The 25925-nt window shown below is 36.8% G+C and overlaps 1 protein-coding gene across 5 annotated transcripts in view; it reads right to left on the bottom strand.

The window, feature by feature from the left end:
• dpp6a (dipeptidyl-peptidase 6a) overlaps positions 1 to 25925 on the bottom strand; it is a 435379-nt gene that overhangs the window by 104158 nt on the left and 305296 nt on the right. For all 5 annotated transcript variants that reach the window (XM_051882657.1, XM_051882659.1, XM_051882658.1 and 2 more), the window contains 2 exons: positions 19782 to 19896; positions 7719 to 7817 (listed from right to left, as the gene is read on the bottom strand). In XM_051882657.1, coding sequence (XP_051738617.1) covers positions 7719 to 7817; positions 19782 to 19896 — 214 coding nt within the window. The remainder of the gene's footprint in view (positions 1 to 7718; positions 7818 to 19781; positions 19897 to 25925) is intronic.

The following is a 25925-nucleotide window of genomic DNA, read 5'->3' as shown; positions in this document are numbered from 1 at the left end:
CTCTGTGTACACGCTCAGCGTATGCCAGGCTTCGCGCGACTGCTTAGACTAAGGACACAGGGGTGGGCCATTAAAATGGAACCAGATGGTTTAGGCCACAGCAGGCATTAGCTCAGTTTAATTCCTCGTTGCGAGTGTTGAGTAATGTCGATTATGTATCTGTTTGATTTAGACTCCTAGCTAGAGAGGCAGATCAATGGGCTCCACTAATTATGCAATTATATAGCTGCTTTAGTCCAATCATAATGGGGGCAGGCAGACAGAATCAAAATGAGAGAGTCTATTACAGCCAAAGCCAGACAGAGGACAAAACAGGGAGATGAGGAACGCTGAATGACAGTCACTTACTGCAAGATGATTCATGACGGCAAAGATGATTCGAGACAGATCTTAAAGGGTTAGTTTAACCAAAAATGAAAATTTGGTCATCATTTACCCTTATGTCATTCCAAACCCATAAGACTTTCATTCATCTTTGGAACACAAATGAAGATACTTTTATTATTCACTCATCATTTTGTCCATATATTTAAAGTATAAGTAATGTACATGCTTCACAAAGTTCCTAAAGACGTCTCAAAAGAAATCCATATGAATTGCGCAGTCTTTAGTCATTAGAGAAATGATCACTTTATATGATAAACAGATTTATTTTAGGGTTATATTGACATATAAACATTGATCAATGCACATGAATAAAGCACACTAAATATGATCAATGGAATCTCAAATGTGCTTGCTTCAATTCAATTCACATTTATTTGTATAGCGCTTTTCACGATACATATCGTTTCAAAGCAGCTTTACAGAGAATGCATGTCAACATTACAATTTAGAGAATGCAGTTAGCTAATAATGTAATAATTTAGACAATTAATTTACAATCACTGTTAGCAGTTTAATTGACATGCAATAACCAGTGAGGTTTGTTCTTGTGCATCAAGCATGTACTGTATGTTTGAGCTTCCATTGATTACCTCCCATTGATTTTCAATAGATGGACAAAAAATGATGAAAGAATATTAAAAATATATTTTAATTTGCATTCTAAAGATTAACAAAAGTAAGTGGGTTTTTGGAACGACATGATGGTGAGTAAACGATGACAGAATTTTCATTTTTGTGTGAACTAACCGTTTCAGAGAGAAAACGGTTTTTATTTCTGGATTGGATGTGATCCTGTTTCTTCATAATAGCCCATGTTCCCTTCAAGGCAATGAAGAAATCCGAGTGTTAAATTTGTTTTTCATTTGTCAGAGCTTTACTACTAGAGTGGTTCTGAAAGCACTAGATTTCTGTGATGGAAGCAAGTGGTCGATGGACGGAGAAGCCCGAGGGAGAGAAAGGCTTTGCCTTTGTAAATAAATTACCTGTATCATTGATTCATTTATAGATTAATTCAGAATGAGCTGCATCAGCTGTGACGTTCTGACTTTGATTGATGAGTTGTAGAAACTTCTTTGGGGAAAAAAAATAAAAAGGGAAAACAAATTCTGGACCAACTTGATATTGAAAAATTCAATTTCTGGCCTGTCCTTGAAAATCAAGTAATATCTAATGTTCCAGACAGGAACTAAGGGCCCCGTTTTCTGCGAATCAGCCCGACTAAGTGCTTCTGACACTTTAACGAAGATCAAATAATCAGCCAATGATGACCAGAGCAGTGCTCTTTCCTTTCTCTAATTGGCTGTGGCAGGGCCAAAGTCTTTACATACATTTATGAATTTAGTGAAGGTGAGTCACAGGGGAGCAGTGTAATCAAATTAAAAAAGTGACAAACCATTTCATATTCCACATTTCCTATTCTTGAAAAAATGTTCAAGCTTCTCTTTATAACATTAATCCAAGGACACACACACATATATATATATATATATATACGCATACATATTTTAAATATATTATATATAGGAATACTATACCAGTTAATACAATACGTTTACTTTTTATGCAGGGGAACGTGTTAAGCTTCTTTCACTTCATCATCTGGCTGAGACTCTTTCTCTTCTAGAACGGTGCCGCAGGTGTTTTTTGAATTTAAAGTGTTATTTTGAAGTGTTTGTCCCCTCAAAACAGTCTGCATTCAATGACTAAACCCTTGTGTAGATGTCACACTGTTTTCAGCAGTGTGACAGCTTTGCTGATTAAACTTCCATATTATTTTACTCTTTGCTTCCAAAAATCTATTTATTTATATGTTACGTATTGGTAACACAATACCCAAAATGATTTGAAAAACAAATGAAACAAACTTTTAAAGGCACAAAATCCAAAAACCACTAACAATTATACATTTTATTGACTTATATACTTACATTATTCTAAATTTTTATCAACAATCCAGATAAATCAGCTATTTTAACCAGTGTTAGTGGCCTGTGTTACTGTGTTGTCTGTCAAAGATGTCATTTCTGCATTACCCTTGATTTCCGTTTTCGTAAAAACCATGGAAACACCAAAGACGCTTTAATATATTATGTACTGTTTGGATAACATGTTTGTATCATGCCTCAGAGACACTATTTTGTCAAGTGGCTAACAGCATAATCAGAAAGAGCTTTATTTGTAGTAACAGCATTTATCCACCATACAATATATTTTAAAATTAATTGCATACCATTTAGCAGCACAAGTCATACAGCTTTTATTAATGTGATATTCTATTATCGATCTAGCTTACTGCAGTGTCCAACAAGTGTCTAATACCATCCACCGAGTGAACGCACTAGACATGTGCCGATATTAGGTAATATGATATATCACGATAATGAATATGCATGATATTGTTATCGCAGGCACTACAAAATACCATGAATAATTTTTTGTTACGAATTATTCACATTTTGATAATGCATTTTTAAGAATACTTTCCCTATCATCCGTATAAAATGCACAACACTGCTGTATGCTGCGTCAAAGGGACACGCGCACTCAGATGTAAACAAGCCCAACGTGCACGCAAAGCACATGGCGGAACGAGTGAAGGAGACGCGCTGAATGAAAGTGCACGTTCACTCTCTGACAGCAGAGGCCGCTGATGAAACAGCAGAAATGCAGCGGTTACACCGGAAACCCCGTAAACAAAGCAGCTGTGCTACTGAACAGTATTTTAAACACTTCAAACAGCCTTTCAGTTTTTTGTATTCGCAATGTTGTTCATCACAGCACCAAATACTTAATACTTAAAGGACTTAATAGTCCTAAACTTTCAACACTCTCAAATGCATTTTAGTATGATTTTTTGACCAAGTAAAACAGTGCTGCATTACCCCACAATTTTAAATCAAATAAAGTGACCTGTATGAGTAGTAATTCTACATTTGTGGCTATTTCATTAGAATGAAATAAAATAATGTAAATTTAAATGATCAAATTTAACTTTTACAAAGTTCAAGTTCGGGGAAGGAGGTGGAAGTTAATTGTAACTTTAATTGTAAAATAAACAAACAACAAAACGAAAGTAGCGGCAGCGGCTGATTGTGGCATATAAGCATAATAAAGACAGCAATGTAAAATATCCCACAGTGTAAAAAAAAACAAAAAACTTATGGTTTAACTTAAAAAAGTAAGTTACCTGGTTGCCTTCAAATTTTGAGTTCATTGAAATTAAAAATTTAAGTTAATACAACAAAGGGGATTGGTTTAATCAACAGAAACTCAAAATATTATGTTATCAGAACCACATTATTGAAGTTGATTTGAAAAAAGAAAAAAACGTTGTGATAACAAATCATGAAAATAATTTTTTACAGTGCAGGCTCTCAGCCCGCTCTGCTTCATACCACAGTAATGTTAACGAAGCTTTAATATATTAGCTCATCCATGAACATGATTTCTGCTTGTGTCCCGTTGGATTGCTTTCCATCGTCTGGACAACTCCCATGATTCCACACTCATTCACGGTGTCATCAAGCTACGTCTTTGTTATTTTTTGAATAAACGACCTCTAGCAGTGAAACTTACATACTGTGCCTTTAATACATATAAAATGAAAACGAGAAAGAACAATATTTGCAATTTTAAAACTCATTATTGAAACAAACAGGAAGAGGCAGAGGTTCCTCATTACCTTTCAATTTATTCCCTTCCGACAGATCTGTTTACCTTTGCTGGACTGACGTGAACGATAACGAGCTAAAATGATGGTGTGAAAAATGGGCAGCACATCAATCAATACGAGAGCATAGACATTGTGCCATAATTTCCAGCTAAATTACTCCACCCGCTTGCTAGGCGGTGAACTGCGCTTTGTTATGTTATGAATCAAAGCCAGATGAGATGAATGACTGTGAGCGCTGAGTTAATGTTCCTGTGTGAGAGTGATGAGGGTCTGCTGATGCCTCCATATAGCTGCAATGCAGGAACATGAACAAAATTATAATGAAAGAAATGATCATCACTCTGGTTTAAATATGCCACAAGATGAGAACTGAGATACATAGCTTTTGTTGACTTAGATATAGATAGATAGATATAACTGCTGTTTTGGTCATCTCACTTAGCATGACTATGTTGCAGCCTCAGTTTTTTAAGTAATGCTTGAACATGATGATCATCCTTTACCCTCATGTCTTTCCAAACAGCAAGATTTTGAGTGAATAACAATGTAAATTTCGGTCTGTTTCTCACACAAAGCTACTGTACGACTTCAGAAGGCTTGGAATGTAAACTTGGTGCTTTTAGTCAGCAAATGACAAACATTTTTAACTACCCTATTAAAGTTGCATTAAAATGGAAACAGTGACTGGACTTTTTTTCAGTTTGTCGTACATTCAAGTGAATTGAATTATTAAAAAAATAAATAAAAAATTGTTTGTGTGTGTGTTGCGGGGGGGGTCTTACACTCATTTATTAATTGGATGTCATTAACTGTTGATTAACTGTCAGTTTTGTTGTGTATTTTATTGAGAAGAATGCACACAGCACATATCCATCAAACATCGCTCTCAGCAGAGTGGGAATGAAAAAGAACTTCACTGTGACTATATTGGGACCTTGAATCACGTTCAGTCTCTTGTACATTACGTGTAAACAAGTGCAAATACGAGCAATAAGTAGCTGACTGCAGTTCACTTAATGGCCACCAGTGTCACTAATAACAAGGGTTTCTAAATTCTACATATAGCCCCTTTAATAATAAATTATTTAAAAAATTATTATTTTGCGTGCAATATGGATTTGAATGTCTCTGAACAGTTTGTGGCTAAGACTAGAGCTTTCTGAGGTTTGAGCATGGATACGCTTCCATATCTGCATTGCCCAAAGCAACTGATTAGAGGAGACAGCTCAATGAAGCTCAAACCAAATCAGACTGCTTGATTAATCTACCCGCTGATAAACGCCTCTCTTTTTACATTAAACTATCCGTTTGTATGCAGAATAGACATCACAATTCAGACACATGTCTGCAAAGATTTAATCACCCTCATTCTGACTTAATTCAGAATTGTAGAGTTGCCCCAAAAACTATTTGGAATCCTTCAGGCCAACTTACAAAAAGACTGAGTGGTTATTTCATTAGATATAAAATATCAAAGCAGGTCATCTGAGCTTGAAATGCTTCTGAAAATTTTCACATTACTTTACTTTTCTGAGCCTTTTTTGCAAAGACTTTTAATCAACTGGTGTTTTGTTGATTTTTCCCTTGTGAAATAGAAGTGTGCTTAATTGCATTGAATGTGCACTTGTAGTGTGCTTCAAACCTTAAAAGTATATTTATAAAAAAAAAATAAAAAAAAATACTTGCATATAATATAATATTATTAAACATAAAAGTCCACTTAAAGGCACAATATGTACACAATATTTCACGGAATCATGGGAGGTGTTGTCTTCATATCTACAGCCGGTGGAAAAGAATCGGGATGGGGCAGAAATCATGTTCATGGATGAGATTATTGACGTTACTGTAGTATGAAGCAGAGCAGGGCCGAGTGCAGTGCGAGCAGAAATGAGGCCTCTGAAGCGATTGCTAATGAGAGACAAGCACAACACACATCTTGAGAGCAGCTGAACTTTTATTATGCCGCAGACGAGCGCTTCTGCTTCTTCCGGTCAAGCATATGTGGGGTAATGCAGCGCTGTTTTATCATTGTGAGCTAAAAGTTGTTATAGTGCTACTCACAGCAAAATCCCCAGAGTTAAATCAACTCTGATCAGAGAACATATGGTTCCTCTCCACATAGTTAAAATAACACTGAAGGAGAGTTAAAGTTAATGAGATAATATGCTGTTTGTGGAGTTGTTTAATCAGATCTTGAGAGATTTAATGTCTTATCTTCAGTTGAGTTCATCTTAAGCTGTGGCTGGAAGTCAGTAGTTCTTGCATTTCTCTTCAGTGATTCTGCTTGTTAACAGAAGGTGTTCATCACTAATGCTCAATCATCACTTAATTAGTCACTTAATTATCTCATTAACTTTAACTCTGCTTCAGTGTTACTTTAACACTATATAGAGAGGGACCATATGTACTCTGAGCAGAGCTGATTTAACTCTGGGGATTTTGCTGTGTACTCTGTGTTTGCTCGGCGGCTTGTTGTCGACACTTGTTGCACACTGCAGTAAGCTAGGTCGATATTTAGCTTTGTAAAACATGGTACTCACTTGAAAATCAAGAAAACGAGATTTAAACAAAAAGACTGACTGTGTTGAGCTATATAACATGATTTGTTTTCTGTCGATGAATGTATCAATCCAAACAGTTGCTCACCTGTCTAATAAAACACAAAATAAATTAAAGCGTCTTTGGTGTTTCTATGGTTTCGACAAAATAAAACCGGAAACCGAGGGTAACGTGGGTCTGATGTCATTGATAGACGACGCACGGACATGCTCAGTGTCCTGATTAAAATAGCTTATTTCTCTGGATTTAAACATTCTTGGAAACATAAGTACACAAGTCAACAAAATATATAACATTGTTCTAGTGATTTTTGGATATTTTAATCCAAAAATCTTACATATTGTGCCTTTACGATTACTTAAAGTACATTTTTAACACACTTGAGTACACTTTTAAAGTGCACTTTGTAATATTCAGTTATACATTTTAAGTCTTTGTCATCTTAGTACACTAATTTTGATGTGTTGACTAACATATTAAAGCACATGTAAAGAACTTTATTATAATTTTAACTGTAGTGTGTTTAATTTAATTGGAATTAATTACAAGTGTCCTTGTCGATGATTGAACCATTAATATTTCACAACCACAAAGAGTCACAATACTTTTTGTCTTATATCGCAACACTATCTATCATTTTGAACCTATTTTTTAGAATGTTTTGTCTGAAAAGTACGCTTATGCTTTCTTAAAAACTAATTCCAGTGACTTGTTATAAAGTAGTTACATAAAATCCACATGCAGACAAGATGTTACTATATTTTCAGATGCTTTTTGCAGAGACAGTTAAAATTGGAAGCCTCTTTATTTGATCTTCGGGATTTTATTTGGGTCAGTAAGATTTTGATTCTCAAATGCTTGAAATTCATGACCATAAAAAAGTGGAATCAATACTTTCATTTTATCTCGAAGAGGAAATTAGTAATGCACAACCCTGTATTCTGCTGCCTCTCTGAATTGATTATGTGCACAATGAGAATTATAGTACGTTTGTGACTCAATGCTCAGATAATCTCTGCAATCGTATTAGATACTGGACAGCTAATGGAAGAACGGTGCTAGAGGAAATCAAATGTCTGCTGATGAGAGCACTTACTGCTGATCCACTTAGCGTTCGGGTCGTGAACTTTGAAGTCTTTCTTGAAGATTTCTTCCACTGTCACTTTTCCCTTAAAGGCCAGGCTATCGTCCTCACCTATAGGGAGAAAAATAAAACAGAAAAGACTTTTAGCACCAAGACCTCCAAGTTTATTTGGTGCAACTCACAATCTTCACGCCTCCACTATCTCCTGCTCAGTGCATGTCAAAAACTCTCAGTTTTTCAGGTTCACTGGAGGCAAACTGTATCTGCATTGGGCTGAATTGGCTGACAGGCTCTTCTTAGAGGGCAGCCTGGTGATTTTTCCTCTAAAAGAAGTGATAGTCTCTTCAGTAATGGCAACTGCAGCTCCTGGGCTTGATGTGAAAACCACAGTGCTCTCTTAACGCAATGCTGGAAAGTTCTGACTGTTCCAGCCTCCAGCAGCGCCTTGGTTCATTATCTCGGCCGTACTGCTGCGCTCAGGGCCCAAAGATCGCCTCCATCAGGCCACCTCTGTTTGACATTACCTCTCATTTGTTCAGCACACGGCACGAGTGCACCAACTCACTGCCACATCAATACCTAGAGAGACCGAACATGCAGCGCAATGGAAAAGCATTTTAAATCACACGCATTGAGAAGGAATGCGCCAGCAGAGCTTTGCATTAAATGACAGCCCCATAAGGTGAGAATGAACACCAGAATGTATTCAGTGTGTTTGACAGAGAAAGCGGGGAAGAATCTATCAACTCGCGCACTTCATCTCGCTCCGACTAATATTACGCTGTCACTTTGACTCGTGTTCGTGTGCAGGTTTGCGTGTGGGCTGGGTGCAATTCTCCAGCGCCGCAGAGGAGGGGGATAAAAGAGAGTACATGGAAGTAAACACAATCAGGCGTCCCTCCAGGCTTTGCTTTAGACCAATTGAATGTTTCATTATTAAAATGGGCTTTGTGCATTTACAGCTGATGCCAGCACTAACCTGATTTATTTAGTCATAATTCTGCACATCAGATATGATCACAGAGTGCTTCTGTCTAGCATATGACTCATTTCATATGCATTGGAAGATGCAGAAAAGGCAATATCTGATTTGTACCATTTTGCTGTCAGGATGAGCAGTATTATACATCCTAAATAGGAAGACTGCAGAAGAGCAAACATCAGAAAGCCTCAGAGATACTGTCTGAAACCAACTTAGGAAGCATTTAGTCTTACTAAGTTTAGTCTTGCATGTGGACTATAGACTGGTTCGCTTTGCAGCTTATTCTGCAGCTGTCCAAATAGGAGGCCAAGAGCATGGGCATGTCTCATTTATTTGCTTCTGTGTTTGCAACAGGTTTCCCACATGACCAATGAATATCCATGACTTTTCCAATTGTTAATTATTATAAAACATCATTTTATGAGACCAAAAAAACAAAACAAAAAAACATTCTAGACAAATTATTTTAGGGTTGAGGATAACTATTAGAAATGTATTCAGTATAGAAATTCACATAACTTTTTAAGACCTGGAAATCACAATTTAAATCACAAATCACAGATATTTCCAGATTTTCTATGGCCATGGGAGCCTCATAGTCCCAACATTGATTTGAAGCCATAAACCTATCAATCTTTGGAGACTAAAGTTGTGTCCCAAATGACATACTATACACTATGCACTATGTAGTCCACCATCTAGTCTATTAATTTGATTTACTTTTAATTAAAGCTGTGAGTTGAGTGAGTTGAGTGTATGAAGTGTCCAAAATTGCAGATTACAAATTTTCAGAGTGAACACACTACTCGCAAGTAGTGTGCTCACAATACAATTATTGCAGGTCACCTGGAGTTGACGCACATTTGACTCTAGCTCAATAGCTGCTTTTCCACTGTCGGGCCAGTGCGAGCCAGGGCTTTCAATGGGCCGGGCTGGGCTTATAGCCTCAGACCTGTAGCACCAAGCCCAAAATCATGCTGCGTTTCCACCATCGGGCCAGAAGCTCCGCAGCGCTTCACTATAACCCGCCCGTAACACGCCTCTCTGGAATAACGTCACACAGACCCATCATTCCACCAACAAATGGAAGTTTCATCAGAAAACTAATCAGAAAGAAATCACTGAAGACTAGCAAGATCGCAAAACGAACATTATAAAAGCGGCGTTTGTTGGCATTTTTGTTGTTTACTTAAAGATTTAAAACCAAAGCATTGATGTTTTACTACAGTTTTACAATAAAAAGTGATACATTGATCATAATGAATTAATTTGTGTCAAGATTGCACATTATTTCACAAAAGAAAGAGGACACATTTATTTATTCAGTTGTGTCTGTTTTTATTTGTAGTCACAGGACAGTATGTTTACATCACATATAGACAGAACGATAATTTCTACATTTTCAGCTCAACACACAAAGACGGTTTGTTGACTTTGACTCGGCTCTGACTCAGCGCATTTGGGTATGATCAGTCGTAAGTATCAAATTACATTCATAATCGGCTTTACAATCGTTAAGTGTGTCCCTGGCTTAAGAGACAAATAAAATACTGACAAATAAAATAAATACACGATTGTGATAGCCTATATGATTTGTCTGATTTCTTCCAGCGGTCGTATTTACTATGGTTAGCGCGCATAGTCTTTTGCATCACATGTAAATATTTCTGCCTTACATGGTGATACGGTGAGCCACAACGGAACACAAACAGAAGTTATTTCAAACACTCGCTGCTGTCTGAAAGTGAGTTTTGAGTTAAAATGATTTCAAAAGTCTTTAATGCTGATGTTAGCTGGTATATGAAATCATCCGCGGCGCTGCCGTTTCCAGACTCCGATAAACTCCGCCTTTTTCGTAACCACTCCCTGAAGCTTGAGTTGGCCCGCTTTGGACCAAGGTATTCGAGGGGCCAAAAAATCCTCCCCGTTGGCCCAGAGGAAGCCCCGACGAGGCTCGATCAAGCCCCAGAAGTGGAAATGCAACTGGCCCTGGCACGCACTAGCATGCCTGCTTTTGGCCCGACAGTGGAAACGCGGCTATTTAGTGCTATGTCTACTATGTTTGTGCATACTCAACTTAGTGAGGTAGACAACCCTTCAGCATGACATAGTGGGTATTGGTTCCACATAGTGTCAACACCAAGATGCAGTGTCGAAATTCCACTTCGAAAGGGAATGTCTCAGGACGCGTATGCACCGTGGTTCCCTGAGAAGGGGAACGAGATTCTGCATCTCATTGCCATGCCTCAGGCTTGGCTGCACGTCTTCTTCAGACAAAAAAGTTTATGATTTGTAATACAGGCACCCTTTTTTAATACAGGCACACTGCTTTTTTTGTTGGGTTCTGTTCAAAAAATATATTAAAAATGCTATTAAAATTCATTACGAATAGAACATATATCTTCTGTGATAAGCTTGTTTTATTTTAAATGTCTTAAATTTTGATGTTTTTTAATAGTTCAATATAGGATAGAGTCGAAAATGTCAGGGTGATATAGCTGTGCTGATCGCATAATGAAGAAAAAAAAACAATTAAAAGAATCAATTTCTTGAAAACTTTATGCATCATTTGGCATAATATTTTATTATTATTGTTTCTTTTTTAAAAAAGTGAATAAGTTTATATTTATTTATACTGTATGCAACCTTATATGTAATACTTATGACTCCACTTAGACTCGCAACGCTCAAACCTGACCCTAATTGCATACTATACCATACAGGGGAAATTGGTACCTTTTATCACTTGATTTGGGAATGCCCGGGGGTTGCTCATTTTTGGAATACGGTTAAAGAAAATGTGTCCACTATATTAAATGTTTCAGTCCCTCTGTCTCCATCTGTTTTTATTTTAAATTATCTTTCTGATATCCAACTTAACAAAATTCAGAAGCGAGTGTTTTTAGCTGGCTTGACAGCTGCCAAGAAAATAATGGCAATGAGATGGAAGCCTCCACATTCTCTAAATAAGCAACATTAGGTGCTCACTTTTATAGATGTGGTGTATCTCGAATTGTCCATGGCACGCATTTTTGCTGTTGTTTTGATTTTTACATATTGTTGTGCGGCTGATTGTTTGTCAAACGTCATTTTGTATGTTATGAAGATGACAAAACATCAATAAAAATTTGATTAAAAAAAAAAAAGCTGATGACGTGTAATATAAGTGCCCTTTCATATTCACGGGCACTCCACTTGCCATTGAATATTGGCGTGAGGTTACACATGCCTCAGACACCGGTCATGCTGATGGCGTTTCCCATAGTGTCAACAACAAGATGCAGCATCAGAGTTCCACTTTGTAAGGGTACTGAAAATTATATCATAGAAATGACCCTTGCACGACTATGTGAATGAACTGGACCAGCTCTCTCTCCCTGCAATTTATACACTGCCCTATTTAATAAAAGACAAAAAAAAAACCTTAAATTTATAAAAATTTAATTTATTTTGTTTCCTGGTGGGCTAATAAAAACTGCATAAGAAATTGCATAAAAGCCAGGCAATCTGGTAGGAGTCACCTTTTTTTGCGTGCAATATGCATCAGGCAGTCCATGAGCGGTCTGTGGGAAAGTCGCCTGAGGCTGATACTAGGAAACATTTAAACGTGAGCAGAAAAAAAAAACTTATAAACCGACACATTACATAAACAGTCATCTATTAGGCAAACAACACATAATAAACCATGTCAATGAGTTCAGTCAAGTGAGTTTCAAAGAGTGACAACAAAAGAAATGTCTTGGACGCATATTCAAGTCTTATGCCCCGCTGGTGCGTCTCTGTTAGAGCTGACAGCTGAGGGCTGATTTTCTTGCATGGTGCAAAAAGGAGAAATGAGCCCAGCTGGAAGTTCTCCGCCTGGCTGCCTGCTATAGAGAATCTGCAGCGTGCCTGGACTGTGCACTGTTAAAGCTGAGCTGCCCACCATTGCAGCTAGATAAATATTCATCACTGCAAACACAACATCTACGAAGTACACTGCCATAAGAATCCATTTAGAGCACAAAACTCAGTAAAAGGACTTTATTGTTGCAGAAGAGCAGTCAAGTGCTCCAGTGTATAGGAATAAAGAAACCATTCACATTCATTTACCATTCACACTATGATTTTGAAGGCAATCATACTAGTCACATCAGCTATATATTATGGATAGTGCAAACTGGGATGCAGACTGAGTATATTGCACTTTAAAGAGCAGGATAATCACGCAACCCCTATCCCCCCAAAAAAACAAAACAAAAAAACAAACAAAAAACAAAGCTCAGTTAAGTTATATAAGAATATTTATACCTCTGTTTTTTTTTTGGAACTGATGATCAATCTTTAACAAATTATTGTTTGTATTCTTATTATACAAATAGTAATGATGCAAATTCAAAGTCCTCTCTACTCCAGTGATTTAACAGACACCCGGTAGCGAATATCACATCATTTAGAAACAGCAATAAACTCCTTTCTAAAGCAATTGCTGCTTGATTTATCCATATTCCATATTGTCCCCTATTTCGCGCTCTACAAACAAAATGGCTCCTGAAGACAAAAAAAGCTGATGATGTGTAATACAGGTGCCCTTTCATACTAATGGGCACTTCGCTTGTGACGTCATGGACTGTCATCTGCCAATGAGTATTGGCGTAAGGTTACACATGCTTCAGACACCGGTCACGCTGATGACGTTCCCCATAGTGTCAACACCAAGACGCAGTGTCGAAGTTCCGCTTCAAGAGTGAACTGAAAATTATCTCTTTTTTTTGCAAATTCATAGACCTTTTATCTATAGATCAAGTATAATTATGGGAATAATTAATCATCTCGGAGGGAGCTTTACAATGCTGAATGGAGAATGACTGACAGCCACAGCGGAGGAAGAGTTTCAGTGAAATTTGGCTTCGGAAGACTTGGAATTTAGTGCACAAAAACATTTATGGTACTTTATAATGCATTTTGTAGAGCTTAACGGTAACAAACATAAATATGCACAGTATCACTTTTGGATCGATCTGTCTGACTGATACCCAATCTGGCAAAAATTGCAGTATTGGAGCCAATACTGATACCGAATATCGGATCGGTGCATCTCTAGTGTGCAGTATGCTATTTTGCACATATCATGCATCTGGGGAGATTTTGGCTTACTGTGTAAGGGGTGTTAGTATGTGAAAATTTCTGTATAAATGTTTTGCATAATATTAGAGTGGTGAAGAACCTCTTCTAGAAATCCACTGCCAAGAAAATGGTGAAAATAAGGACCATGTAACTGAACAAATAAGAAAATGAGGACAATCACAGGCATTAATTAAAAAGCAGCAAGAGCTTTCATAAGCTGCAGAAATGGAAGATGATCTCCACTTCAAAGTCAGAATGGCTGAATGAAAGGAACTTTTGTTGGTTAAGAAGATCAGTGTTATCTGTAAGACTGTAGGGCTAACACTGCTGATTTCATATGCACTGCTCTTTGTTTGACAGACATGTGGATCTTACTTGTCAGCCCTTCGGCCCAAAGTTAATGAAACGATTAAAAGGAAATGAAGACCTTCCGGTTCAGTGTATGATTCATTATTTTTCTTAATATATGCTGCTTCATTGATGTGGAGCAGAAGAAGAGAGTGTTATTTTCATCATTTGCTGATGTGAAAATGCAACTTGAATGCTGAGGGAGAAACATTATTAAAGGGCATCTGTATTTTTGATGCATTGACAATGTTTTCATTGAATCTTGTGCTTAAAAAGACGTGCACACAGGATTGTCTATGTACTCTGACATTGTTAGTATTCATGAGAGAGGCTGGTGTAACTGACCCAATTCACTGCTGTCAGCTTAGATATCAGCAAAATATTTAAAAGGCGTTTAAAAGATTTTTTTTTGGTGAAAAATTCCTCTGGCAATCGCACTGAAAAATTCCTGGAGAGTCGGAAGGTGACTTGGCTGATCTCTACACACAAGGAAAGTGCAATTTCTGTAACAACAGGACAGAGAGGCGAAAATAACTCTGGGAAGGTTATCTGACAGACCCCCCGCTATGGTGCCACAGAGCGCAACGGTTCCTCAGAGATTTGTGCGAAAATGTAGTCCCTCCCGGAAAAAAAGGAGTTTCCATCACAAACCCTCAGAGAGATGAGCGCCTTTGACACGTCCAATTAGCTGTCATTCGTGTCAGTCAAGCGTCAGCCAACAGTGAGAAATGTTTCCTCTAAAAACATAATAATAAAGCTGTGATAAAAGAAGACCTGACCCAGTTTTCCAGTCAAAGCACTGATCGAGCTCCATCATATCAACCTATCCATTACATGAAAGAGAGGACGTGTCACAGCGAGACAAGAGCAGAGATTGAGAAAAAACACTTGGGCAAGAGGAAATCCAGAGTAACATCATTGATGGAGTGTGGTGGGGTGTCAGGAGCATTTTGTATCTGGCAGTGTGGATAACACTGAACTGTTCATCAGCGGGGCAGAGGGGAGGAGGATGAACTGACAGGAGCTCTATTACTATGACCTCCTCCTGGGACTCGAAAGATGGACAATGTTTTTAAAGTTGAAATTATCTTTAGAAAAAAAGGTTCTGTAAATTGTAGGAGGTTATAGATTTCCCGACAACATAAATCTAATAAATAAATAATTATATAACAAAAATATTATATATTATAAATAGAAATATTTATATATTTATTCATATTTAAATAAAAATGTCCCCTGACAAAATATCTTTCTCGACAAGTTTACCTCAAACATCATGTCAGATGTGTACAAAACAGGAATCCTTGCCAAAATATATATCATAAATGACCATATTTACTGCTTTATTAAAGTGTAAGTTTGCACAAAACTGAAAATTCTTTCATTAATTACTCACCCTCACATCGTTCCACACCCGTAAGACCTTCATTCATCTTCGGAACACAAATTAAGATATTTTTGATGAAATCCGAGAGGTATGTCTTGTCCATAGAGAGCAAGTTAATTTACACTTTCAAACGCCCAAAAAAGTACTAAAGAACAGTTCATGTGACTACAGTGGTTCAACCTTAATGTTATGAAGCGACAATAATACTTTTTGTGCGCCAAAAAACAAAAAACCAAAAAACAAACAACTTTATTTAACAATATCTAGTGATGAGCGATTTCAAAACACTGCTTCATGAAGCTTTGAAGCTTTACAAATCTTTTGTTTCGAATCAGTGGTTCGGAGCGTGTATCAAACTGCCAAAGTCACATGAACCATTGAAACTTTGAAACACTTATGATGTAACAAAGCCTCATTTACTGAAATAACTCATGCTCTGAACCGCTGATTCGAAACAAAAGATTTGTAAAGATTCGAAGCTTCATGAAGCAGTATTTTGAAATCGCACATCACCTAGATATTGTTGAATAAAGTCATTACTTTGTTTTTTTTGGCGCACAAAACGTATTATCGTCGCTTCATAACATTAAGGTTGAACCACTGTAGTCACAAGAACTGTTTTAAAATTTGTCTTTAGTAGCTTTCTGGGCATCTGAAAGTGTTAATTATCTTTCTGTCAGTTGAGGCCTCACTGAGGCATCGGATTTCATCAAAAATATCTTAATTTGTGTTCCAAAGATGAACAAAGGTCTTACAGGTGTGGAACGACATGAGGGTGAGTAATTAATGACAGAATTTTCATTTTTGGGTGAATTAACCCTTTAATGTTTCCTGGTCTTCTAAATGATTTATCATGCACATTAATTAAAAAAAAAAAAGAAAAAAAAAAGTATTTTTAATCTAAATTAAAAAAATTTCACCTCTGCAGCATATATTTTTTCAGCAAAAGTCACCATTCCCTAATTTTTTTAACCTCTCCCCATCAAATCACCATAATTTAGAGACCACTTCTCATGATCCAATCAAGTACTTGTACATAAAATCCCACTCTACATGTTTTAGCATCATGTTTCACTCTGAAATGTCACATTGTGCAAGTAAAATGGGTTGCAAATGGTGTCATGTTGACGTCAAGAACAGGATTATTTGCAATATGCCTTGGATAAATCAGGTGCAGTTATATAAGTGACCTGGTTTACAGGCAGGAATCTGTAGAGATCTTTGAGACCTGTCCTATGTCCTATCCTGCAGTTTTGGAGTGGCGTCAGGACTCAAACTAGAGATGCCACCTGCTCGGTCTCTACTGCCTGCGCTCATTCTCTCTGCTCTATTAGCCTGACTGCCTGAACCGTCCCCTGCTCTAGTTTAGATAGAGCACAGACATGAAGCAAAAGACTGTAGACAAGGTTTCCAAACGGACAGAAAAGGTTTGTTTTTGTGAATTGTGGGGACATTCTATGGGCGTAACGGTTTTTATACTGTACAAACCATATTTTCTATCCCCCTACACTACCCCTACACCTAAACCTACCCATCACAGGAAACTGTGCACATTTTTACTTTTTAAAAAAAAAACTCATTCTGTATGATTTATAAGCCTTTTGAAAAATGGGTACATGGGGTAATGTCCTCATAAGTCACCCTCTCCTTGTAATACCTATGTCATACCCATGTCATTATACAAATTTGAGTCCTGATATGTCACAAAAACACACACACACACACACACACACTCAAAAGCAAATCAAGCAGTGCCTCATCTCAATCTGTGCCTCCCATTTAAATATTTTTCACTGAGCTTATTATTAGTGAAATAGGTAAATGTATGAAACAACACAGAACTAACCAGCAAACCAGCATTCACAGCACACTAATTAAAGCACGGCTGGGAGATTTTAATGGCTCTCAGAAAGCAAGGGAATGCTGAGATTTATATTGCCCAGTAACAGGCTTCACTGGCCATGTATAAACTGCAGTTACATATGGTACTTCTTCCACTGCTGAGAGCTTAATCCCGTTCTATAGAGTTTGGATGTTTCTTTTAGTACTATTTCAAATGGCAGAGAAGAAAAATACAACCTAACTAGCTGATTTTTGTCTATGGATCAAAAATAACACTTTATTTTATAGTGTCCTTGTTAAATGTGTGTACTATAATAACAACAACAGTAAATTATGCAGATAACCTAATATGCTGTTACTAATATTACTCAGTACTTGTGTAATTGCACTGCCACAAGGGCACTGTAAAATAAAGAGACCAAAATTGAGAACACTCAATTCTTAGCACAAATAAATAAACAAACAAATAAATAAACACAAACACACACATGATTTTACAACAAAACAAGGCACCTCTGAAATACCATACTGTAATGATCTGTTTTCATTCAGATGCATAATCTGCATTTGACTCAATGCGGGTACCACGGTCTCCTAAAATATGCAACATTTAGTAGCCAAATGACTATTTAAGTGATGAAATTGCAGAATCACTCAGTGAAGATGGTTGTGCAGAAGTGTTTCAGTTCATTGACCACATAACTTTGAAATAGCTTTTGAAAGCATGCTCGCTTTTTGCTTTCCCTTTCGCATTCGCACGGCGGTACTGACCGCACATTTTACAAGAACATGTATCAGTGCTTTCCCTTTCTTTACACAAAACAAATACTTTAATCCTCTGCCACTGTCTTGTCAGTCAGCATTCCTTACTCTTGTCATGAGTGAAATCTTTCAAATCATTCCTAGATTTATTTTTGTAATCTTCACGACTAGCGTGAGCACGGGATCTCACCTAGGCAGCAATCTACAGTAGTCAACATTGGATCAAAGTGGATCAAAAAAGTTCATCAAAGTTGTCCTAAGAACTAAGTTGTCCTAAGAAGAAGGTTTTAGGACAACTTTGAAGAAAGGTTTCGATCCACTTCAAATGTTGACTACTGTACAAGCTATCTTGGAGCATGGAAACACCACTGTCAAATGTAAGTTGTGGCATTACCTGGCTTACCCATCCAGTCTTGACATACATCACACCCATCTATTATCAAAAACCTTTCTAGAAAATAAAAAAAAAACATTTTCTTACAACCTTACGTGAATTCTTTTGACAACATACTATACATCAAGACATATAATCGTATCAGGGTAACAAGTGAACTATAGCTACAATTAGCATCAAGCTACACATGAAAATGTATGATATTAATACTACACTTTTACTCAAAACTCACTGTGAACCACCATTGAGTGTTTGTAATAACTTTCGATTGCAATCTAATGTGGATTTTGGTCATATGATGAGGCAGAAATATGTTGTCTGTAGCATTTTTAGAATAAGCTAAAAGCTACACCTGCTTAGCATTTCTCTTGTAAACATAATTTATTTATAAAAATAGCCCAAATCACATGAAAATCACATACAAATTATATGCTGTCATAATTGTATGTTTATTAACCTCTTGTTAAATGTGTAGAAACGTTTCTACGTAACCCAGAGAGGGTTATGAACACCTAATATGAGTGCCATATATGCAGCAAATGATCTTCCTCTGAGTCATAACAGTGAGTGAAAACACAGGGAGACAGCAGTGGAAGCTAATATGCTCACCAGATTGTGCAATTCAGTGGAAAATGAATAGAAATTATGATTCTGTCTAAAGAAATACAAATACAAACTAAATAATTTAAATATAAAAACATTTACAAAGAGGCGCACATGTGAAGTCAGAATTTTAAGGATACGCAATTACCACTTCTTTGGGGAGTAGTAGTGTAACGAATTACTGTTGCCAGGAAGTAATAATATTACTTTTGAAAGGAGTAACGAGTAATGAGTAGCCTAATAAAGCAAATTTTTTGAGTAACGAGCCCAACACTGTTTGCAACCAATTTAGTTGCAGTCTGAAGCCCTCAACTATATACTTTACATTTGTGCTGTTTAGCCGCATTGAATGTGTCCAGAACCTTCTAAGTGTTTATTTTGTTTGCATGGTCGTGTTACATATGTGAAAACATGTCCCAAATGAAACTTCCAAGTACAAGCCAATATGTTTTGGAAAACATTCAAGGTGTTCTGGCAGGATTGAGTAACATGAGAGGCTACGTCTCTAATGGGATTGTGCACCTGTATGTAGACACTTGAAACATTCTGGTTTGTTAACAGCATTATGTGTGTGTGTGTGTGTGTGTGTGTGTGTGTGTACGGTGGCCTAGAGGCTCATGGCCCCGGGCCCTTTGCTCCCAGGCTGCTTACCTGGAGTCAGCAGAATGACAGAGGTGACGATCAGAGAGCAGATGACCAGAATAACAAGCAGTGCAATCGCTATTCCCTTCCAGTTCCTCTGTGGAGGGTTACTTCCCACCAGCTCCTACAGAAAGAGACGGACAAAGAGAAGGAAAGCATGTGAGTCGATGAATGCAAATGGGAGGTTAGTCAAGGACAGTGGTGTGTCAGTGAGCAGCACCTCCTGGGAAACTGCTGTTGGCCTAAAACAAATTCTGCCATCATCTCTGTACAAAAACAGTGTCATTTAGTGTGACATACACTATTGTTCAAAAGTTTGGGGTTGGTAAGATTTTTTAATGTTTTTGAAAGAAAATCTTAGCAACGTAAACTGTATGTTCTCAGTTGATATTGTTCATTGAAGCTTACTGTATTATGTGGAAGAGTATTTTGTGAAAGAAATCGATTGAGGGAGTTTATTACCTGCATTCAGATTTAGCATTTTCCTTCAGGTCAGTCCTATGTTCATAATAAAAAATCTATTTAAATGTCCGATGTATTATCTTGTGCTTTTAACAGTTAAGGGGTTTTTCCCATGACTGACAGCGCTAGTTAAAGCATTTGTCAGTTTCGTCTTGTTCCGTGTTCACAACAATTCAGTCTTTTCAATGTAAAAGTCTTCGCTACTGACTGACACACTCATAAAGACAGTCTTTGCCGCCATCTAATGGCGTAATAATGTAACTTCTGTTGCTGTTCACGATCAGGGACTATTTTTTCCGGCGGAAGGAAGGCTTTTAGAGAAACTTAACTTCACGAAAGTTGTATTGATACATATTTTTGGCTTTGTATTGTGTATTGTATTGTGTGGTAACCGTTTTATAAAAGCAATAAGGTACTCGGGGCTAGTGCTGTATCGCGTCGTGCCTAACAATGCCCTTAAGCCGTGACTTATTCATGATACAGCACAGCCTCTCGTATCTTATTGCTTACACACACACACACACACACACACTAATATATATATATATATATATATGTATATACACACATACACATATATATACTTTTGATTAATTTAATGCATCCTAGCTAAATAAAAGTATTAATTTCTTACAGAAAAAAAAAAATACAAAATCATACTGACCTCAAACATTCTAGCAACAGAAGATTTATTGTTTAAATAATGTATTAAGTTCTGAAAAGCTTGAGGGCGTTTTAATTTCCAAAGGCTAAAAAAAACGCATACATCATTTGTATTTGGTTCATGTGTTGTGTGTAAGAACTATGTGGAGCAAAGCAAAGCATTTTTTCCCCCCCCCAAATCTGGGATTAATTAATTGATGTTAAGCCTAAAACAGAGCAAATTTTCTTGTTAAATATTTGGCAGTAGTTCAAACTGAGACAAATTTGATAAATTAATAGATGTTCCTCCACACGAAAACAAATTTGAGCATAAGAGGAGCTATTTCAAACTGGTGATGAATCAAGTGTGAATGACAGACAATAAACTCAATAAATCAAAACCGTTTGTTGATTAAAGAAGCAGAGAACATACCCGCTCATACAGATGCAGCCAAAACATAAGTATCACAACAAGCAGACAGTCAGTAGACACAAAGCATTTGAACTTTAAAGCAGAATGCATGCAAATAGAGTTGAAAGTAGCATGCGGCTGTGGCCTGTGTTCTAGCGGCTGACGTTTTTATTGGACTCAACTCAGACTAATGAAGTGGAAGTCTAGTAGCGAGGGCGGCATTAAACTCTTTCAGGCCTGAGCTGTTAGTGACCTTGTTCCTGTCCTAATTGAATAGCGCGGCAGACATCATTAGCCTGCAGATAACAGTAGCCAGAGCCTGTTTACTGGGACACCCATTACAAGGACTCATTAAAGTCCCTTACTCTCTCTCTCTCTGTTTCTCTCTTCCTCTCTAGGGTCACACAGACAGACTCTTCCTCTCTGGTATGCAGACAGAGCCACTGAGCTTCGTGTGAATAGAGACAAAGCATTACAGGACAAACCACCAACGGCGTCTTTTAACCTGCCCTATCCCACATATGCTATCTGAATGACAATAACAGCTAGGTATTTTACCCATTATGCTCTGCTTCTTAATGATAATGAGACACATTAAGAGAATTTATTAGAAATTAGTTTGATTAATGAATAAATGTGCACACAAAAGCACCAAAATGGCAAGTGCATGCCAAAATCTTAGGCCAAGTATGGGTTGATTATTTTTGTTTTGTTTGCTTTTTCTGTTGATAATATTGAGTCAACCGATAAATGACACCACAATCTGTATCTAAAATAGCACCCAAAATCATAGGGAAAGTAACATATTTAATGAATTACATCAATAGGCCGTGTTGTAGCTGTGATGTAGATTATGTAATCTACATCACAGCTGCTCATGCTAGAATTATTTCAAACATATTTTGGGTTCATTTTAAAGGGTTAGTTCACACAAAAATGAAAATTATGTCATTTATTACTCACCCTCATGTCGTTCCACACCCGTAAGACCTTCGCTGATCTTTGGAACACAAATTAAGATATTTTTAAAGAATTCCCATGGCTCAGTAAGGCCTCTATTGATTTATATTATAAATCGAAAAGAATACTTTTTGTGTGCCAAAAACCCCCCAAAATAACGACTTTTCAACCATATCTAGTGATGGGGGATTTCAGAACACTTTTTCGCATCTTTTGTTTCGAATCAGCGGTTCGGAGCGCCAAAGTCACGTGATTTCAGCAGTTTGACTCGCGATCCGAACCACTGATTCGAATCCATCGGATTTCATCAAAAATATCTTAATTTGTCTTCCGAAGATGAACGAAGGTCTTACGGGTGTAGAACGACATGAGGGTGAGTAATAAATTATTATTACTATAATATTATTACTAATAATTATTTTTATTTATGGGTGAACTAACCCTTTAAGCAAGCAATACAGTAATTTTTAAACAATAGTTGAGTTAAAAAAAAAACTAAAAAACTACCCAGCAGATTGGGCAAACATTTAAGCCAACCGCTGGGTTAAAACAACCCAACTGCTGGGTTTGTCCATTTTCAACCCACCTTGTGTTGTTTTTTAACCCAGCATTTTTTAGAGTGTATGATAATACTTGACTAAGTAAACCAGATTTAGAAATCTGCGGGAATCTTTGCACAATAAATATGAGAGAACACATTATTAACAGTTCTAACAACATCTGGGATGTTTGATTTACAAAAAATGGGGCAAGCCCAAAATGGATAAACATTAAGCTTTTAATTGTCTTAACCACAAAAATCCACAGTTTTTGGCAGAATAGGGGAAGTTGTGTGTGGAGTGATGAATCACAATGAAATATGAGTTGCACGGTGATGCTCCAGAGCATTGTCTTTGGAAATCGGCTGAGAAATATAATAATAAATGCATCTCTACCACAGTGAAGCATGGAGGAAAATATGTCATTGTGTGGGGAGCCTTTTTAGCTGCTCGCATTGGTGAGCTACTTCACTGTGAAAAAGTCAATTAATGCTTTGGAGTACAGGAGAATATAGCAGAATAGCTTGCTTCTTACAATTGTAAAGCTGTTATCTAAAGAGGAATCAGAATTTTTCAACAAGACAATGCTCCTGCCCAAATTGCAAAGACCAAGAAGTGGCTTGAGAACAAGTCCATCAGGCTCATGTTTTGGCCTGGTCAGAGTCCAGATTTTAACCCTAGTGAATATTTGATCTCACATTAAACTCAAACTAACTGGGAGACATTTTTCAACTACCCTTTGAAGCCATCAATATTGAGTGGAACAACACTGACTGTTCTGTAAAAAGCTGTCTGCAAGTTTACCCACACAGCTTAAACATTTAAAGAAAACCAAGGGGAAGGCTATTCTGTGCTAAGTTACTTTATCTACAATATTTGTGCAATTCTTGCTAACTTCATGACCAGTGATTTGTGATTCAAATGGTTAACCATTAAAAGAACACTAAATATTTTGCCATTTTTACATTGGCCCATTTTTTTGCCCAAGAGTATATTGACACTTTTACACTTTTCTTAAGGCTGGTTCACACTGAATGTGTTTTTGCTGTTAAAATGTGAGACGCAGGTCAGTGAAATATATATAAAAAAAGCACAAAGTCTATAGATGCATTTTTTAAAAGTTGAACTTCTTTGAACTTGATTCTTTGAACTTTAGAATGCCGAGTCATGCGCGAGACGCTGGAAAAGACACAAGACGTGAGCGCAATGGTTAAAGACATCCGTCTATCAAATGTTTACATTGAAAATCAATGGAAAAGTAGTGCAGTGGAATGGAAAAATGTGTTCTGTGTGAACGGCCCCTTAGAATGTTTAATTGGTTAGAGCTATCAGCTGCCTTATAAACAATGCTTAAACCAGTTCCGACGAATATAAAATGGATTACACATTAAATATACAATGGTAATCTGTATCTTCACTGGTTCAAAATAAATAAATAATAATAATTAGGGATGTCAATTTAACGCGTTAATTAGATTAATTAATTACGGAAAAAATTAGATATTAAAAACTTGCCCCGCCCCAGACCTACTTAGGTCATCTGACATTTAATTTAGTTGATTGATGATGATTATGATGCAGGGAAACAACTCACTGCACAATGAAGCCTATAGAATGCAGTTGAATGTCCCTAAAATTCAAGATATAGGGGGAAAAAAAGCTATCACACAAGTAAGAAGTGCAATATCACACGTTTTTCTGCCCAGAGTTCAAAAGTAATACTGATTTTATACAATAGTTCAATAAATAAGAAGTTAATATTTTGTTATTTTAGACAAAATATCGTCTGTTTTGCTCAATTTTGACAACGAAAATATAAAGACAAAGCAGAACTGTCTCTGAGCAACACAGCAGCATTTCATTTCTGAATTCACGTTTGGAATGAATTGGGTGAACCAATTCATATAATTTCATTAAAAAATAATTTCATATATTTCCATATTATTAAAAAAAAAAAAAACATTGAAGAAAAATGAAAATTCAGTCATCATTTACTCTTAAATTCTATGCTGAATCAAATTAAATATTTCTTTCTTAAGCTACTTTTTGTCAAATGTCTATTTGATGCTTTACACAATAATGACTTTAAATTATCTTTTGGGGGTAATTTCTCAGCCAAATTTGATGGATGATTAATTAGCAATTATTAGATCAATTAATCGCCACATCATGCAATTAATTTAGATTAAAATTTTTAATTGCTTGACAGCCCTAATAATAATAAGTGAAGGTGACTAACTGAGGTGAAGTGTGCCATTTTTGAATGCTTACAGAGACAAGCTGGTATGGTAGAGGAAGATGCTAAAAGTGCTGGAATGATTTACTTTAACTGATTAAACTGATTCACTGGATTTAACTTAAAATATTAAGCAGCACAACTGTCTTCAACATTGATAACATTAAGAAATGTTTCTTGAGCACCAAGCATAATGATTTCTGAAGGATCATGTGACACTGAAGACTGAAGCAATGGCTGCTGAAAATTCTGCCTTGTCATCAAAGGAATCAATTACATTTTAAAATATATTAAAATGATAATAAAATATTTCTGTGGGCTGTTTCAGAAAAAAAAAAAAAAAAAAAAACTGCAAAATAGAGCACACTTTCTGCTGAATTCGGCCCAAAGAAGCCTTGTTCTGACTTTACCTGCAGCAATGTCCTGTAATACAGTCCAGTAATGGCCCACACCTGGCCTCTCACAAGACAAACACACAGGCGAGGGACAACCCAGATCTATGACATCCATCCTGGGCCATTACCATAATGGCCATGCCATTACAGCAGCTGCTTAGTGAACAAACCATACACCTGTTTATGACAAGCCCTCTGCCTCCATTAAACCACCGCAACACTTTCCTACCAGGAGAGCTATTATACTTTATAATGGCTGCCGTCCAGAACACCATCATCATATTTTTTTATATATTTTTACCAGCAACTCAAAACAATACAACAAACCCACGCTGACCGCTAACTATAGCGTGCTTTCATATGTACAACACAAAAACACACGCATCCAGAAAATAATCTACTGCCATGTTGTGTGCACAAAGAGAAAGGATACAGAAAAGAAATAAATAAAAAAAAGAGAGAAAGTGTTTTGGCAGGTGTGAAATGAATACAGATCTGTTGATAACA

The sequence above is a fragment of the Ctenopharyngodon idella genome, chromosome 23 (assembly GCF_019924925.1).
Source record: "Ctenopharyngodon idella isolate HZGC_01 chromosome 23, HZGC01, whole genome shotgun sequence".
Taxonomy (NCBI): Eukaryota; Metazoa; Chordata; class Actinopteri; order Cypriniformes; family Xenocyprididae; genus Ctenopharyngodon; species Ctenopharyngodon idella.
This window is presented reverse-complemented; position numbering and strand designations above follow the sequence as displayed.